Source organism: Melanostigma gelatinosum (assembly GCF_949748355.1).
Source record: "Melanostigma gelatinosum genome assembly, chromosome: 12".
Classification (NCBI taxonomy): Eukaryota; Metazoa; Chordata; class Actinopteri; order Perciformes; family Zoarcidae; genus Melanostigma; species Melanostigma gelatinosum.
The window spans coordinates 16,133,843-16,152,377 of NC_136645.1; the positions used below are offsets into that span (position 1 = coordinate 16,133,843).

Consider the following 18,535-nt stretch of genomic DNA (forward strand, 5'->3'; position numbering starts at 1 on the left):
AAGAGGCCAGGATATTAATGCAACGCATTTCTCTTCCTCTGTCTCCGCAGGAAAAGAAGATTTTGTCGCCACCTTCAAAGGATCCGAGTTCTTCTGCTACGACTTGTCCTTGAACCCGATTCAAAGCAGCAGTGATGAAATCACATTGTCATTCAAAACCCTGCAGAGGAATGGACTGATGCTCCACACGGGCAAATCAGCTGATTACGTCAACCTGGCACTGAAAAATGGGGCTGTCTCACTCGTCATTAATTTGGGGTCTGGAGCCTTTGAAGCTCTTGTGGAGCCAGTCAATGGGAAATTTAATGACAATGATTGGCATGATGTCAAAGTAACAAGGAATCTACGTCAGGTAACAGTACAGAGGGTGATGCAGAGACTCAGTAAATGAATCAAAACAAATGCACTTAAATCATTACCATCATACAATATATTGTTTTTTCCAGACATTGTAATTGGATTGCTAAATTGAATCATGGTGGTGTATGGTGCAGAGAAAACGGAACCACAAGTGCGCAGGGACATCTAGATGGGAATTAGGACCTCTATTGAGTTACTGTTTGAGGGGGAAAAGAAAGACAACTTATTTATCCTTTAAAGCAACTACAATTCTCAGAGTTTTCAGTATGTAAGTGAAATTAACTCATGGCAGTTCCTTCCTTGGGACTAGTCCATATCAACAAAGTATTGGAGGTAAATGCTTTATTTTTTGTGACAAAAACATTTGACCACAGTTTAAATTTGAGTTTTGCAGTGCTTGCTTAGATGTTAGACAGTTATTGATCACTAATTTGTTTAAAGAATGATGTCACTGCTGAGGGATTCTTTTGTGAGATAAGAGAAAAGCATATAAAAGCATATACATCACGTAAACATAACTCAAGCTAAGGGTCACTCTTAAAGACTGTATAAAATATGGACCTAGACTCTGTGACGTCACCTATAGGTTTCTGAAGAGCCGGTGAAATGCTCAAGGTGGTTGGCATTTTAACATGGGGATCGACTCACTTTTTGAGCCAGCCTCAAGTGGCCATTTGAGGAACTGCAGAGTTTTGGCTCTTCCGTGTTGGCTTCATTTCTCAGCACCCGAGGTTGCAGCTTGGTCACTCTTTGAAATCAATGTTTTATGAGCACAGGCAACACTCCTCCAACAGGATCCATAGGCTTTAATAGGCTGTCCTACATAGCAGCGGTGACTCCCCTCTGCATTATTAACTTTGAAGAGACTACTGCATGCAGTAACAGTGTGACCTGGTTAGCACAAGATAGGTTACATATTAGACTTCTTCAGAAATCCTTTTCAGCAGCTTGTGCTACTTACGTTCTGAAAAACCACAGGATGGTTCTTGCAACCCCCCACTAATAGTGCCAATTGCATGTGACAACACTGCTCAAAAATGGGAGACTGGCCAGGATTGGTTCTTGCCTGATTCTCACCAGGAGCAGAGGAATCAGATGGGTTGAAGAAAAAGTGTAAAGTGGAGCCTTTGGCTGTAGTGCATGTGCAAACTCCTCCACCTGTAAGATTAGATTCCCCTGGCAACAGAGAAGCGACAGATATATGTGATGGTTCTATTTCATTGTTAACAGTCTACTACTGATTTGTACCAGCCCAACATGTCAGGACGCAGCTGCCACTCTGCTAGTGGCAGACCACATCAACAGTGCCAGCCTGTTGGATCCATAGCTGATCCAAAGTTGTACTGAAGCCACACATCAACATGTTCTCAGTGGCTTTCAACAGTAACAACCCGCTCACACATGTCAATTGATGTAAGCCACCACTGAGTCTGTTGGAGGATGTGATTTAACATCCCTGCTGTTTAAAAGCTGCCACAACTTTAACAAGATCCTGATCACTTTCTTTCCCATTTACAGTAGTTTAAGGTGTTATGACTCACTGTGCCCAAGAGGTCTAATACAGCAGAACATTGGGTTTCCTTCAGTACTCCAGGGCCTGATAGGACACCGGTGGGAAACTGAGTCTCAACACGCAACGTGGCATTTGAGATCTCACCCCAGGTGCACAAACAGGTGTCTCGTGTGTTTCATAACAGCTAGGCCAGTGATGTGTGACCATGTAATGTTTATGAATCACAGTAATAATCATTGTTCATCTTGGTTCAGACACTCTGGACTCAGAGTTCAGCTGCACTTCTAGGTAGAGCATCTGTTTACTGGGGCAGCAGGAAGTCCTCTTACAGTACTGGCTTAACTGATGATGATGAACAGAATTCCCTCTTTGGGGACTCAACCCCAGTGTTGGTGAGAGAAAATCAGGCAAAGTGGCGTGATTGCCATCATTGGTCCCACCATCTTTGTCCTTCACATCATTCTGAGAGAAATCCACTGCTGCCGCTCCAAGACAATTGGGATGCTCCTGGATGTTTGCAGACAGTTAGGTCAGGGTTAGGTTCAGCATCTTTACAATCTGAAGATAAGTGGATAGGAAGATGTTTTCAATGGCCTTACATGGACAATGTTAGCTGTTTAAGTTTGCTGAAATATTTCCAATTTTTGCAAATAATTGCAAATTTTCACCACAGTGTGACTAATAAATAATATGATATCATGAAAAACCCGTCAGACTGTTTAGTCTGTGTTAAATGCAATGCCACATATTTCTTTCCATTTGCTCCTCTGTATCAAACTCATTATTGTGACCCACATCAAATATTTGAGATTATTTGATTTGACAAGGGAAGTAACACAGAGCTTTAGAAAACATCTCTCGTTTTGTTCCTGCACATTTAATGGGAAACGTTTGTCTTCACCTCAATACCAAAGCTGCAGCTTTCTTGCATAATCAGCACATCGATTATTGGCAAACCTAAGGATTTGGCCAGCTTGAACATTCACTGCATTCAAATTGTAAAAGAAAGCCAAGCATATTGAGTGCATGCTCTTTGGGGGAATCTAAATTCCCATCCTCATTCTGTGTCAGGGTGTTCTTTGCTTTATCTCATTGCAGTAAAGTGATCCTAAAGTTCATCAATAAGACCAAATGGAGGTACAGTATTGTATGAGAGACGGAAAGTCCGATGCACTGGATTGGTCTCCAGCCTAAAACCAAGTGCAAAAGAACGCAAATACCAGTACCAACAAAAGAAACAAAGCTTTAAAATGGTCTCGAACTCGGGACTTTGTAAGAGAGGGTCAACTGATGTGCTTTAGGCATTCTTTCTTATGAAAAAAATGATGTCTTTCATTCATATCCTTTTCTCAGGACTTGGGTAACGGTCTGGTCACTTACAGAACATGGTTTCAAAAACACCATGGGGAACTTAGGGAGTCGCTGGTCAAGCATTATTGTTATTTCCTTCGACTGCTTTTTTCTTGTTGAACTTATTTTGCCCTTTTTACTCTATGTTACTAACATGCTTTGGAATCAAACTAACATCATTCATGGAATGTGTCATTCTACTAACCAGTATGTTTTTTTGCCGTTTAACAATGTACTAACAGTATTGACCATCATATATTATTTGAGTAACAGTCGTTATTCTGTTCACAGTTTTTAATTTCCTTTCTCCCCCCTTTTCCACAAAGCACTCAGGCATTGGACACGCTATGGTAAACAAACTACATTGTTCGGTAGATATCATTCTAATTGTTTCTTAGTTTGGGTTTGCCGTGTGTTTCTTTTCTTTCCTTTTTTTTTTTTTTTTTTACTGTAGACGTCATTTACAAAAAAGGGAAATTGCGGTTGGTACTCTTTTCTTCTGCTTACTTTTCGTATCCTTTTTAATTTCTCGGTTCATTCATGGTGTCGCCCTCTTTATTTCACTTGTTTCCTGTCCAATTCTGTTTGATCCACCTTTTTAGGAGCATAATTTCGAGCCTTTTGCATCAAGCTGTGGTTAATAATGAGGACCCTCTCCTGTCTGGCTGGCCTGATGCTCTTTGGCTCAGCCAGTTGTATCCCCATTCACTCCGCATGGCATGCACTTTGACTATGTGTTGCAAATATCAGACTGCCCATTTGTCTACATGAATGTGACAGTTGAGCTGTGTTTGTCATTGGTGCGTCTCTGGTGTGTTGTCGTTTCTCTTTGTGGTTTCCCAGTGTCCATAAGCTTTTGCATGCATCTGACACTGTGGCAAGTGTCAAGATACTGACTCCCAGTATCCCAGTCTATCAATTTCTTTTTGTGTGCTTGTACTCAAAAAGAAAAGACAAATGTATGCATGCTATTTTTTTTCTCTTATACCCTCAGTCATTTTCCTATACTAAAAGGTGATTGTTGTTTTCATAGCATGTGCTCCCTCTCTAACCCAGTAGCACTTTCTGATTTATTTTGTAGAACTGCTGGACGTACTAATATGGAATTAATAGTTTAACTGACCGAGATAACATTCTACTAACACCATTTTTGTGTCTGCTAAAGTACTTTTAAGTTGCAGTAGGGGCAATACTAACACTGTAGTATGGGCACTTCACTAACACTCAAACTAGAACAGCATTCCTTTGAAGGCTTGCAGTCTTCCAACTAATCAAACTGGACAAAATAATAACAAAAAAACAAGAAAAAAGACAATGAAAACAGACATGAAAATGGGTTTATGAAACATGTAGGGAAGCCTGTCATAGACAACATGAAGGAAAGGCAATAACATTGCAGTATATAGGCTGTCTGAGTATAGCGTGTCCTTTCCCTGTGCTTTGTTGTCTAGGTGACAATATCCGTGGATGGGATTCTGACCACCACAGGATATACACAAGAAGACTACACCATGCTAGGCTCTGACGACTTTTTCTATGTTGGAGGGAGTCCTAGCACAGCTGACCTGCCTGGATCTCCAGTTAGCAACAACTTCATGGGCTGCCTCAAGGAGGTAAACACTACTTCTGTGTGCACTCTGAGGCTGGTGGGTGTACAGGATATGACTGGCTCCACCTCGGGCCTCCAAACAGGCCATTCCACCCACACACTGACCCTGTCTCATCCTTTACACTTTAGTTTGTTTCTCCTCTTTCCCTCACATACTCTCACACAAACTTTATTTTGCCTCTACCGCCCCCTCAGTGCGCTCATAATGTTATGCACACGCACACACACGTTCACTTCGTGGTGTCTGGTGTACCACGCGGCCGCACATGAACTTTCTTGGAGTGGAATTTACCAGAGGCTCCGTCAGGTGCACTTCAAAGAGCAGCAGTGATCCTGCGATAAGGCGGTTGAATTTTCATGAGCAGTCAGCCAACTGACAAACTTAACGCCTCACAATTCTTCCACTGGGGAATAGGAATATTATTTTAGACCACTTAATGACTTACCGTATTACTATTATGTTTGGTTTGGTGTTGTAGTTGTGTGTATGTTAATATTGTGCTAGAAATGTGCATCTTTGTCACCTTGAAAAGGGGACACAACAAGGTGCAAATACATCACTGTTTGACATAAATACTTTCAGGCAATGTATTCAATTCAGCACATTTTGTATCTTCGATGCTCCATGGTGTAATGGCCCCTCATGCTAATGACTTAATGATAGCATGTCATTTGTCACTCGCCCCTTTACTCATGTTCCAGTATTCTACTATGGAAGTATGTATATTATATAGTCTATACTTTATCCCTGAGTAAGAGAGAAAGCGGTGATTCATTTTCCTGCAGAGGGTTTATAATTGATACGTTTCACTTGAGTCTGTACAGTAGTAGTTTTTCTTTTTTTTACAGTTGCTGGTTAATAGGGATTTTGACCAAAGATGCAAAGATATAAAGCAGGCTGAACTCCAAAGTACTGAAAAATGATGTATCTATTTATTTTTCAATTTGAAAAGCTGTTTCTCCCTCCAGTCGTCTCTTTCCCTTTGCGTTCTTCTACTTCTCTTGATACTGTGGTGTCCTACATTTCATCTCTCACCTCAAGCGCAGGCATGTCGTCCTCGGTGATCCTCTTAGAGAGGTCCAAGGCAGCTCTCTTTAATAATCCCCTGAGAATTATTGATGTATTATTCAGTTTAACGAGACAATGCAGATATCATTATCAAAGTTAAAAAGGAGACTTCGTCCTTTCACAGTAAAGTCCATAGTTTGTTTAATTTACTGGCTTTTAATTTGTTAAATTTGACATTTTTCAGACATTGAAACAAACTCTCATCCAGCCTGTCGCATTATACAGAATCCCTGTCTCAGGTCCTCCTCTGTGTATGTCATGATAAGATATGAGAGGTGGCTTAACAGCATGTGATGTGGGCCCTGATTGATGGTATGTTTACAGTGGCTCGTTGCAGCATTGGTGTGCAGATGCCAGTCTGAGTTGCCACGCCTGCCCGTTGGTTCTGATGGCAAAACAAACGGTGGTGCAGTAATTGCTCAGTTGTCACAGCCCGAGCTTGATGACAAATTAGTGCAGCACTCCTACCGCAGCACCAGTTGTAGCTCAGACCAAGGCTCCTTTTGACTCTGAAAGGTGCCCTTTGTCTTGACTATAACGAATTGATTTGGGTTTATAGGCTGTTTCTGCTGCACTTTTAGTCTACATAGCTAAGGTCCAGCAGGCAGAGATATCATCTTTTATTCCTTTACTCCTTTTCTACATTTGTTGGTGTGTCAGGAGTCAAATGACCTTTCTATTCTTATACAATCTTTAAAACATTCAATTTGGCTCGGTTTCAGATGTAAAAAAAATGTAAATGTTTTTTATGAGGGAAGATAGAGTGGGAGTGAAAGCCTGGCATTTTCGTTTTCCCCTTTCTTCGTGCAGTACAATTCAGTGTGATACAGTCGGTCACAAAGCATTTACAAGAAAAATAGCCTGAGCTTATCTAATTCTAATGCACCGCTTTGAGCTCCATCTACCTGAACAGTTCGACACAGCAGATCTGATTCAGTGATAAACATAATGCTCCATGCAAATGCAATCCCATCGGAGTTGTCCCCGTTTTCAGGTGAACGCTTAGCATGGCAACAAATAAAGAACATGGACAGTGTTTTCCACAGCTGTATCTCATTTGATTTGTCCCGCTGAAGGCGATATAGATTTACCACGAGAACTATTTTGTTATGTAAATACATATGCATGTTACCATAATGGGGCTGTCCATCCCTTTATAACCTTATCTACTAATTAGTCGTGCTAGAGTGGTGTGGAAGAGATCATTGACTCTACTCGTGCCCACTGGGGAAATTCTGTCAGGCATACTATTGACAGCTTTGCGTTGTAATTAAAGTGGCAATCTTTAAGATTTCCGTCCGGGTTGATTTCGATTTTCTATTTTAGTGAAAGCAATGGAGTTTAACTCAGAGTGTGCAACCATTTTTTCATATGATGGAGAAAAGCTAATACAGAATCATTTTCCGGGAATGTTACCGCAGACACCCAGTTCTTAATACTGCAGATGCATTCATATTGCAGCACTTTCACCAGTGGGCCATTGGCTCAATCACCATTGTATTACCTCTTCCTGCAATAGATAGTGACTTAACAGACATTTATGTAAATTAAATCTTTGAGAGTGCCCCTTTAAATACTTTATTTTTTGCTTTACAAACTGATTGACACATTGTATTATAACACTTCAATGTGAGTGAGAGTGCTTTAGCGGTGAAGTCATTTTTAAATATCGTCACCGCACTGATGTTTTCATGAAAAGTTTTGACATTCACCAAAATGTTAATTGCTTTCTCATATGGAAATTAGACGTAACAAGACAGAGGGATTTTTGCCACAACAGCTGCACTTATTCAAGATACTCTTTCATTACGGAGATTGGATAATGACAGTTACGGCTGTCTCTAAGTTTTTGTAAGATTTGCCAATTACAGCGGCACTCCTGTTTGATTTGCACACAGTGCGGCATGCAATGCTCCCCTTTACACAAATGTAGCTACTTCTTTGTCTTTAGAGACATGTTTTAATCATCATTCTAGAAGATTTACTTCAAAAGCAGCCTTCTACAGTGTTTAGAACACAATTTAATATGCCTTTTATGTTGTCTTTATATAACTATGAAACAGGAGATCAAAGATGAGTTACATACACAAATGGAGTTGATTACTGAAACAAACAACTGCAGTTAAAAAAGATCAAATTGGCAAATTGGTCAGTTGATATTGCTGTAATGCATGATAATCCATGGTTAATTGGTATGTTAATGACATTGTGGTTCATGTTTCTGTAATGGGCTGCTACTGTCTGTCACTTCTGCGCCCAAGCTCTTCAGCACTTGGCACCTCAAAGGTCACAGCGCTAATGCACTTCATTTGGTTAAGCACACTGAAGCCAAGCCCTGTCTGGTTTACAGTGTCTGAGAATACAAACTGCTGTTGATATGATGGATTCTGTGTCAATTTATGTACAGTAGATTTCTGTAGTTAAATCACCTTTCTGAATTTTGCAATGTTTATGTTCATGCAGTCATTTTTAATTTGCTTTTGAGAGGCATATCCATCATCTGCCCACTTTTATTGTAATCACTAGCTGCAACTGGGGCCTTAATCAACGTTTTACTCCACACCTGCAATCAAGGCAGCAGTTTAGATTTATCATCCTCCATCTCACTTTCCACTCACAATCCGAGGAGAAGCTAACTGATTCATCACAATCGCCTTTTAGATCCAAGTTGTCTCCTTCTTTGGTTGACACTGAAGCTAAAAGTCAAACTGGATGTCTGAACTGCTTACACTTCACCCAGACGGAGTACACTATGCACGTGTTGTGAAGGCTTCAAGTGTGAAGCAAAGAAAGCAGGGGGATGTGCGTGACATTTGGTGCCACGCAGACACAGTTCCTCACTCATAGGTGCAGTGTGACAAAGATGACAGAGGCTTGAGCCGTGCAAACGATGCTCATGACAAACTGTCCTGTGGGGGTGAAATGTCACATGGACTGTTTTACATGTCCAGATCATTCATTCAAGCAATTATACATAAGACCTATTAGATTGCCTGAAACATTTAGATTTAAAATCAATAGAGGGCAATCTTTTACAGTTTGAGTGAGACACCGACTGTATGTATGATTGTAGAATTGACTTTCTTACTCTACTCCCAATTCAGGTTGTGTACAAAAACAACGACGTGAGACTTGAGCTGTCCAGGATGGCCAAGCAGGATGATCCCAAGATGAAGGTCCATGGCACTGTGGCCTTCAAGTGCGAGAATGTGGCCACTCTCGACCCCATCACATTCGAGACGCCAGAGTCTTTTATCATCCTCAACAAGTGGAACGCTAAAAAGACGGGCTCCATCTCCTTTGACTTCCGCACCACAGAGCCCAACGGCCTTCTGCTCTTCAGCCATGGCAAGCCCAAGCAGCAGCCGAAGGACTCCAAGAATCCTCAGACTCTCAAGGTGGACTACTTTGCCATTGAGATGCTGGATGGCCATCTGTACCTGCTGCTGGACATGGGCTCAGGAACCACAAAGACCAAGGCAGTCAATAAGAAAGTCAATGACGGCGAGTGGTACCATGTGGACTTCCAGCGAGATGGCAGATCAGGTAACTTTACATCTCTAGACGGAGGAAATTGTTGGCTCTTGCTAGACGGAAATAGACAAAACATAGGCAAATGCAGAAAACCTCAACATCAGTTTGACAGTGCAACAAAAGAATGTTGGGAAACACAATTTCACAACACGTATGCAACATAGAGAAAGCTGCTACAAATACGGTCAATGCAACCAAATACATACATCTGAAATCTGCAGAGGTTGATTACTCATCAGTGGTATTAGAAAATGATCCAAAGATTTATTTTAATTTCGGAAATTAGACTGAATGATTTAGATATTCTTTGCAGACATCTGCAGCACACTGAATGTAGGGATTGTCAGAGCATTCTGTTATGCTGCATTTGTGCTGTCAAACTTGATGGGATGTTTTCCTCATCAGTCCCCAGTCCCACTGCAGACACAAATGTTTGCTTGTTTGTACATGTATGAATGATGATCAACTTGTTTGTAGGCTGAACGACAAGCATATATTCCCACATACAATGCACATTCAGCAGGGAACAAGCTTTTCTCTGCACGATCTGGATTAATTATTTAACTGCAACAAAAATACTTGTGCAGGGTCACAGTTAACTTTTCTGTGAAAGCAAATATCCATTACAACACCACGGCTCATACTACATCGCCACTGACAATTAGATATTTACTTGCACTGGATGCTTGTTGTGAACTTTTCCAGCCATTTAATGAAACACATGTTTTAATGGCAGGATAGAACTTCAGATGGTGGTACCTATGCGTCATATGTTGTGATTCCAGGGACATATTTGCCACAAAATAGCTTTGCCCCGTCTTCCGTTGCGTCCTCTAAGCCCCGTGTTGCTCTGCTCTGGTTCCTGTTGATTTGCTTATCTAAGCAGCAATTTGTTAGTGTGTGCTTGGAGCCATGGCCCTGCAATGTCATGCTGAAAATTAGATATACCCCTTGACCATGTTTTCCACCCCATCTCAAGAGGTGGAAATTAGATTAACTGTTTCATTACCTCCCCAAAGCAATGCTGGGCTCTGGTCTCAATTGAGCTGTATACACTGTTAGAATAGCTATAGAGCCCATTCATGTGCTTTTTTTTCAAATTCTTACTCTGGCAGCATGAATTTAACAAAAATCTGTTCCAATACTGATTGAGGTGGCTGAATACAGTGGACAGTGAACATACGTGTCTTGGATTCAACTTAACATATGTGTGGAAGTAAAAGCTGCAGTGACTTCTCAAATAACATCAATTTACAACATTTAGTTATGGTAGACCAGATGATAAGAAACGCTGTCTAAATTAGATTTTGTTCATTATCTGTCGAGTAACCTCCCATCATCCACCCCCACACACTAATGCGGGCGCGCACACACACACACACAAAAGCTATTGAACATCTTTTTTTGTCAGTGGAGCTCGCTCTGCTCGCTGTTCTCCCTGTCTACTCTGCCTACGTTTCCATGGAAACAGGAGGTGGTCTCTCCCAGGACTGAGACAGTTACTGCACAGTGCTGTGCTGAGCTGTGCACTAATGACATTTCAGAATAACTTTTCTTCCTTTCCTCAAGTCTAAGGCGTCAACACTTGCATACTGGAGTGTAAAAGGGACATAAGAAGGTCTGTGTAATACGATGACTTCCCATGTGAGAAGAGTAACAAAGTGGTTAGAGTGCCGCACGGTGCACTCACACACTGTGTAACGTTACTCAGCAATTTACACATTTACCGGCACTATTTTATCTGTGCTCACCCTTTAAATTCAAGCCCATTCATTTCTGAAAGTATACAGTCCTCCTAAATCTAAAGTCTCGCATCTTGAGATTTCCATGAACTGCACAAAGCGCTGTTGTTTGCAGTGTGTAATGATGAGTGCACAGCTCCTCAAATGGACGCATTAGAATCTTTGCACTTCCCGTTCTACTGAAAAGGCCTCATGCGATTTCCATTCCCACAGGATACATGCAATTTTAATGATGCGTTACACAGCAGCTTTGTGTAAATCGAGCGATATAAAAAAAACTTTCAAAACATCTTTCTAAATGCGCTTTTGTGTTTATTTTGTATCCATGAAGTTATTGCTACATATTAGTATTCGAGGTTAACGCTTAGCTGATTCAGAGCTCTGTGAAATAAAGAAAGAGTTCATTTGTGGATGAACATTTCCATTCTTGTGGTATGCTGTGCCGTGCTGTAATACATGCTGTTACCTTTTAGAGAGCCTGAATGAACATAATCAATCCCTGTCAACAGTTTTAATAGTTCACATGTGAAGCTCAGTAGAACATACCAGTCTCTCCTACAACATAATGCTAGTGTGGGCTTTTATACACCCTTTTGTTATACCTTTTAATCATTTATAGAATTAAGGTCATTTTAAAACATAAGAATAGAATAAACTAGTCCCCTTGAGAGCTTGAGTCACGCTACATATGGTACGCTCTGCTTTTCATCTGCGTGTCAGATGTTTTATTAATATACACCACCAAGCACGTCACTCAAAACAAAAATACAACATAATTATCTGCAGCAGGGTCCTCCACGTGCAACACTTCCTGCAGCCGTGCCAATGGCGGATAATGATCCCTGCCCTATTTAGTTTAGTCGGCTCTTCCTGCAGGAAGCAACCCTGGAAATGGACTCTCGCTCTCAGACAGCATCTTCTAACCTCAATGCATTAGAGACGCTGAGAGACACTCTGCTTTTAAGTGAGGGCTACGGGGCCGGGAGTGCTGTGGGCCACTCATCGGAGACATTACACGGACGTTGCTCTGTTGAAGCCCCACTTCCTGCCAGGGCATGCAACCCACTACTTTACACATAAACACGCACACACGCACACATATAGACATCGCACCCCACCATCCCCGCAGCCCACTCGCAAGCTTCTCTCTCTACGGAGAATCCAATCACATAGAGAGATTTGGCCGTATCGCCCTAACTGGATTGTAGTAATCCCCTGTCTAACATGTTTTGGGGATGTGTGAGTGGGGTTAGGGGACATCATGCCAAGTTGAGCCTGACTGCTGATGCAGAAAGTGTGAGAGAGATCTGAGCTGTCCTTTGGACCCATGCCTTCAGGTTTAGTGATGGAGTACCACTTATGGCTCAGGCCACAGAGAAAGAGAGGGAGACACAGAAATGTGGTCAAAGGGTTTTAAAGTTGGCTATAATGCTGATCTTCATCATCATTATCCATCCCCATATATTGCCTGCATCATCATTTTGATCCCTCCTAAACTACATCCTGTACGTGCTTCTCAAGATATAATTTGCTGCTGCCGTTCTCTCATCTGCTTTCTTATCCGTCAACATATACCCCTCCCTCATCTTCTCTCCAGACATCCGCGACACATCCCCTTCACCTCTTGGCTATGGGCACTGCTCCAAACGTAGGCAGTCCTGCAACGTGTGTTATATGTGATATGTGTTCCATGCTGCTGGCCTGGCGATGGCACGTGTCCCCATGGGATTGTATCGTCCCTTCTGACTTAACAGATCTTGACTTTGTTTACTCAATTCCTTGCAGTACTGTGACAAGTGAGCAGAACACTCTGAGCAGATGCCTGGAAAATGCTGACATCCTTCTCTTGTCTCCCACTTACATCAATTTAGACAGACATGCTTACTGTAGACTTACGGTATTCTTGTTTGCTGTTTACGACTGTAATACGATTGAGGTAAAGATACTGTGGGATTTAAAGAAGCCTGATTAGATGATGCCTCCTGAATTACTTACATTGTAAAAGTATTGTTAAACCCCAAAGATGTTTTGTAGTACAGCTACTAACCTGTCATATGGTGAGATCCGACATAACCGGGGTGAAGATACTTCCGCTTTCACAATTCATGCTGACCAAACTGATGCTCGTTCTTCAGACGGGGCACCTGCTCTATCCAAGGAAAGTTTCCTCGCTAATGAGTTTGATGTACTGAGCTCGTTAGCGATAACCTGAAGGGAGCTGTTCTGGCTGCGTGACGGGTGGCCCTTGCCAAGTGTGCAAAGCTTGGAAGTCACAACAGCTGTGGCTGGAGAGAGGCAGGGCAGTGGGTGGCGGCAGGAAAGAGCTGGAACAGATGCCGGGGGCCAAGACCCTAAGAAAAGAGCTGGAACATGTTAGTGGGACCAGGTTAATCATTGTGCACTAGGTCCGTAGCTGTCTCTCTCAAGCACTTTTGCCAGAAGGCAGGCTCACCTTGGCTATAAAGAACATGCATAACCAAGATTATTATTATTAGCTTATACAGTGATTTCATTTTGTTGGCAGCTTTTTTCAGGTTCAACAGATTAGAAAGAAAAAGCACACAATGAGTTGTGCTTTCATTGAAAACAGAAATATAGATATTTATCATATGTATAGTTAATTGTGAAATGTACATTTATGCATGCTAATGAGCGCTGGAATGAAACTTGAAAGGTCCCATTTAATGTCGAATGTGCCTGACAGCCCGCTGAAAATTCATGTGTGGCTTAGGGCTTGTTTCCCAACATAAACACTTTGACTAGAAAAGTAACTTAAAAGCTGTTTCATATCAGCCATAGCATGCATCTGCCACTCAAAATGCAAATTATGACTTTATGGCAATCCTATTTTTAAGAATCCTTAGCCTATTTCGCTGCCACTCTCGCCTGGCAGTGGCCTGTGCGGATCTTCAGCAGCGCGGCATATAGATTACTGGACGAGGATGCGGGCAGTGGAGGCAGCCACCATTAATTAAAGATCCACAATGGCTCCTGCCCCGCGAGTAACGGATCCATATACAAATTAATCACCCGGTCTGAGTCCCACAGTCAGGCCTTCCTTTCCCCAGCTTTACAGTCCAGTCATGTCTTCTGTTGTTTACCGTGCTCCAGATCGAGAATTAAACCTGAATGAGAGCGATAAATCATGGTGGGGAAACACACAAACTCTCATTGCAGGTTTAGAGGCAAACAGAGGGAGAGACTGGCTGAAAACAACAGCCTGCAGTCCGTTAATCAAGTTCAAAAGATGGCTATGATTTATTTTATTTTTTTTATTTGTTTGGTTGGCTGAAATGATAGAGGAGACAATGATTTTTCTTCTCCTCTCCCTTCCACTTCATGACCACTGCTTTATAGATAAAGGAGATTTATTATGGGAAATCCAAGGAAAATTGAGAGGATACTCTTAGGGATCCTAGATTAGGCTACTAATAGACAAGCTGTCCCGTGATTAATGCATCTTATCAACACTCATCAGTCATTCTAAATGAAGAAAATCCTGACCTTGTCCAGATGGATAACACCAATTAAGCTAATTTCTTCATCAAGCCATCTTTAAATGGATCTTCTCTGCATGTTTGTCTTACTGCAGGACATATTTCGCGTACCTGCAGTGATCAATAGGTGTTACAGTATTATGTGTTGTTTGGCAAAGGAAGAAATAAACTTATCCAACTGTTATTTCTTTAGGTACCATCTCTGTCAACACCCTCCGCACTGCCTACACAGCCCCTGGAGAAAGTGAGATCTTGGACTTGGATGACAATCTCTACCTCGGGGGTCTGCCAGAGAACAAAATGGGGCTGGTGTTCCCCACCGAGGTGTGGACAGCACTACTCAACTACGGCTACGTGGGCTGCATCCGGGATTTATTCATTGACGGACAGAGTAAGGATATCCGCCGCCTGGCTGAGGTCCAGAAGGCCGCCGGGGTGAAGCCCTCCTGCTCTAAGGAGCCTCCCAAACAGTGTTTGAGCAACCCCTGCCAAAACAACGGAGTCTGTAGAGAGGGCTGGAACCGCTACGTGTGTGACTGCTCTGGGACTGGATACCTGGGGCGCTCCTGTGAAAGAGGTAGGACTTTGTTTTTTTCATCTCTTTTTGTCCACCCAGCAGTTTGGAAGGGTGTCGTTTCTGTCTGGTTGGCCTAACCTGCATTTGTCGGTGCGAACTGTTGACAATGCAACACAGTGACACACTTCTGCCTCACTATGTATTGTCTCGAGGTAGGCATGGGATCGTAAAACTGTGAGTATGCTGTAAACGATGTCAAAGACAACCAGAAAAATACCTATTTTAATTATGTATGCTTTGTCTGAAAGGGACCTCCATTCGAGTTCAGTCTGAACATCGCCAAACAAAAGCCTGCAGGTGGTCTGTTTATGTCGGCTGGACATGGTTGAACATCAGCAGCTCCCAAACAGCACACTGAAAGTAAATCGAGACGGGGGAGAAAGTGTGTATGTGGAGACAGACAGCCACAGAGAGGCAGACCGAATGAGTCAGGCATCGTCGAGTGTCCACTGCCTGATGTTCGACTATGTGGAGTGGCAGGTGACTGATGCGCCACTGAGACGCTGCCGGTCACGTCCACCATGCACACTAGCCTGTAAATTGGCTGTCTTCTGCTAACCATTTGGCTCATCAAACCACTCGCTCATGACCAGACCTGGTGCAGAATACGTATCCCTCTCTCCTCCACAGGAGAGAAATAGGAGGAGTGAGAGTCACACAGTGAACTCTTATAGCTGGAGCAGACGTAAACCTTACTCTGCAGTACTTTATCACACGGCTTTTATGGGCGCTCGTAACGAAATGAAATCTCAAATTCCTCAGTTGTGTTTCATGTTGGTAGAGTTATAGTTTATTGCATTATAACCAATATTTGTTTGTAGTAAGAGTTGCATTTGCTTGAAGTTACCCCCCTGAGACCGTCGTCATAATCTGGCTACTGTAGATCATTTTTTCTGTATTTGTATTTTATTGATACCTATTCTGTAATATACCTTAAAAAACACAGTCGGTCATAAAGAAGGTTCTTTGTTCAGCTCAACATGTTCCCACGTTTCTACCCGTTCAGCATTAGCTTGTTTGCCTTTTTGACCAGAGAATTGCACTTTGACCTCTTTGATAAAATCCTAGTTTGATAATCAGATTGAGTGAATGAACATGTTTTCTAGTTCATTCACTGAATAGATTTGTAATATTAACTTCTATTAGTCGCCCAGGATTTGGCTGTAATCCATCTCTATTGAGTCTTAACACTGTTATTCAATGGTGTCTTTTAACTCAATCACAGATGAGTTGCTTCATGGCATGTTTATTATGTATTCAGTGAATAACAATGGATTGCATCAGCCGTAGTGTACTCACTGTATGTAAAGCCACTGTTTTCAGTTAATTTATTATGATTATCATATCAACACAAATGTTACCCTCGAGTCTCGACGAATACAATGTTTACAATATGTCCTTATCAGTTACGGAAACCAATATTACACTCGAGTGGTAAAAAACTCTTATGTTGCAGCAGCGTATATATTTCATCATGAAGTCTCTACAGAGCCATTGCAGCAAATGAGCGAAAAACAGTGAACATATGCATAATCAAGGCAACTGTCAAAAAAGAGCCCAAGTATGTCACACTGTCATCACAGCGTGATGCATCTGCACCAGGACGACAGACAGCAGGAACAGGTTCTCTCATCGGGGGCAAAAATGAGCTGTTGGAATGAAACACATCCCACGCAGTTACATGTGTCATCTGTACATATGCTCGTGCTGCTCCTCAGAGCTCAAGTCACTCGCCTTATCAAATGGGGTCGCTTAAATATCCCGTTGGGATGTAGAACATGTCTGGCTGAGATACTAATGATACGATAATGATGGACATTTACTGAGTCGAATGGAAGCGAAAATCAAATAAAGGCACAAAATACCAGAAAGATTTCCTGTTTTCTGTAATGAATTTAGTTTATTCAGTCATGACTGTCTTAAAATATTACAAGTCTTGTGAATGCAGTTATGTAGTTAATGCTGAGACAGGGAATTAATATTTCATTTTAGTGAAAAAGAGAGAAAGTGAACCTCCTCCATCTCTGATGAATGTGTTCCGTTAGGTTTGGCTCTCAGTCTCCACACGTGCACTTCCATTCTAGCTAATGAGTTGACAGGAATTAGGGCATAGGGAGGTGGAGTGGGCATGGGATACAGATCGTTTCACTTCAGTAAGATAATGACTTATCCGGAGTGAGTGTTCTTGGATTCAAAAAGATATAATCCACTCTGACTTCATCTGACAACAAAAGCAGGAAGCATGCAACTCCGCGTTTCAAACTATTTTCCAGAAAGCCCCGCATGTCGCAAAGGTCTCTGCCACTATGACCTCTCCTCCTCCCTCCTTACGCTCGAGTATCTCCTGGCGTCTTGGCTCCCATGTTGAACTCTCTTGATCTCCTGGCTGTCTCTGCTCTATGTAGGAGACTGGCATCGGCGAGAGTGTGAGTGGGAGCAGTGGTAGGGAGGAAGGGCCATGGCATGGTTGCCAGCTGTTTTGATGGCTCCAGATTGCCTCTGCGCTGGTAGGATGAAGCCGGCACCAGCAGGCCGAGGAGCTGTCAAAAGAATTACCCCAGCTCTCACTTATCCATGCATGGTGTACCACCCGGTGGCAAAATACAGCTACTGCATATGGCTGAGGAGGAGGACGACAACGAGTGGAAGGAACAGGAGGTGGAGCTTCAGAAGAGAACTACAGAGCTATTCGCCCTATTTTGAGAGATTTTAATGAAGCAGACAAAGCAATTTTCCCCCTTTCCTCCCAAATGTCTTCCTCTTCATTGTTCCTCGGGTTGGTAATTAGCCCAAATATTAGTCTTGCGGTGTGAGGCTAAGGCAGCCTCCCAGATGGTGTGGTAGGTGCGTTGCAGCATGTACGTTTTCCCTAACGAGATATGACATGCTGGATTCCAACACTGACAGCACCTGCATTATACCACATGGACAGTGGCTGCAGATGGATGTTTGCTTACACATAGCATGCGATCAATAAATATCGATGCTGAAGATCAATATACAGGTCGATACCCTATGTACTCACTGTACACCACATGTGCTAGACACACATTTCCATCAATGTTATCAGAGGCTCAGTGCTTTGTCCTGATTTTACTGCTCACAAGCAGGGATTTTATGAGCTTAAAATCGTCCTTATTTTGTTGTTAAATATAGTAGTCTTAGGCTTTAGGTCATTCTTCTGGAATACATCATTAACATAAAGTATGAATCCATTAAATTGGAATATATCATTGCCGGAATTGTTAATAGGTGGCGGATGTCACGCTCCAAAACTTTAGTCC

At 42.3% G+C, this 18,535-nt stretch overlaps 1 protein-coding gene across 6 annotated transcripts in view; it reads left to right on the forward strand.

Annotated features, from left to right (window-relative positions):
* Positions 1-18,535, forward strand: part of LOC306785869 (neurexin-1a-like) — a gene marked incomplete at its 5' end in the record, with an annotated part of 228,738 nt that overhangs the window by 75,468 nt on the left and 134,735 nt on the right. For all 6 annotated transcript variants that reach the window (XM_079280409.1, XM_079280405.1, XM_079280407.1 and 3 more), the window contains 5 exons: positions 51-352; positions 3,550-3,573; positions 4,675-4,836; positions 9,006-9,447; positions 14,868-15,251. In XM_079280409.1, the coding sequence (XP_079136535.1) occupies positions 51-352; positions 3,550-3,573; positions 4,675-4,836; positions 9,006-9,447; positions 14,868-15,251 (1,314 nt within the window). The remainder of the gene's footprint in view (positions 1-50; positions 353-3,549; positions 3,574-4,674; positions 4,837-9,005; positions 9,448-14,867; positions 15,252-18,535) is intronic.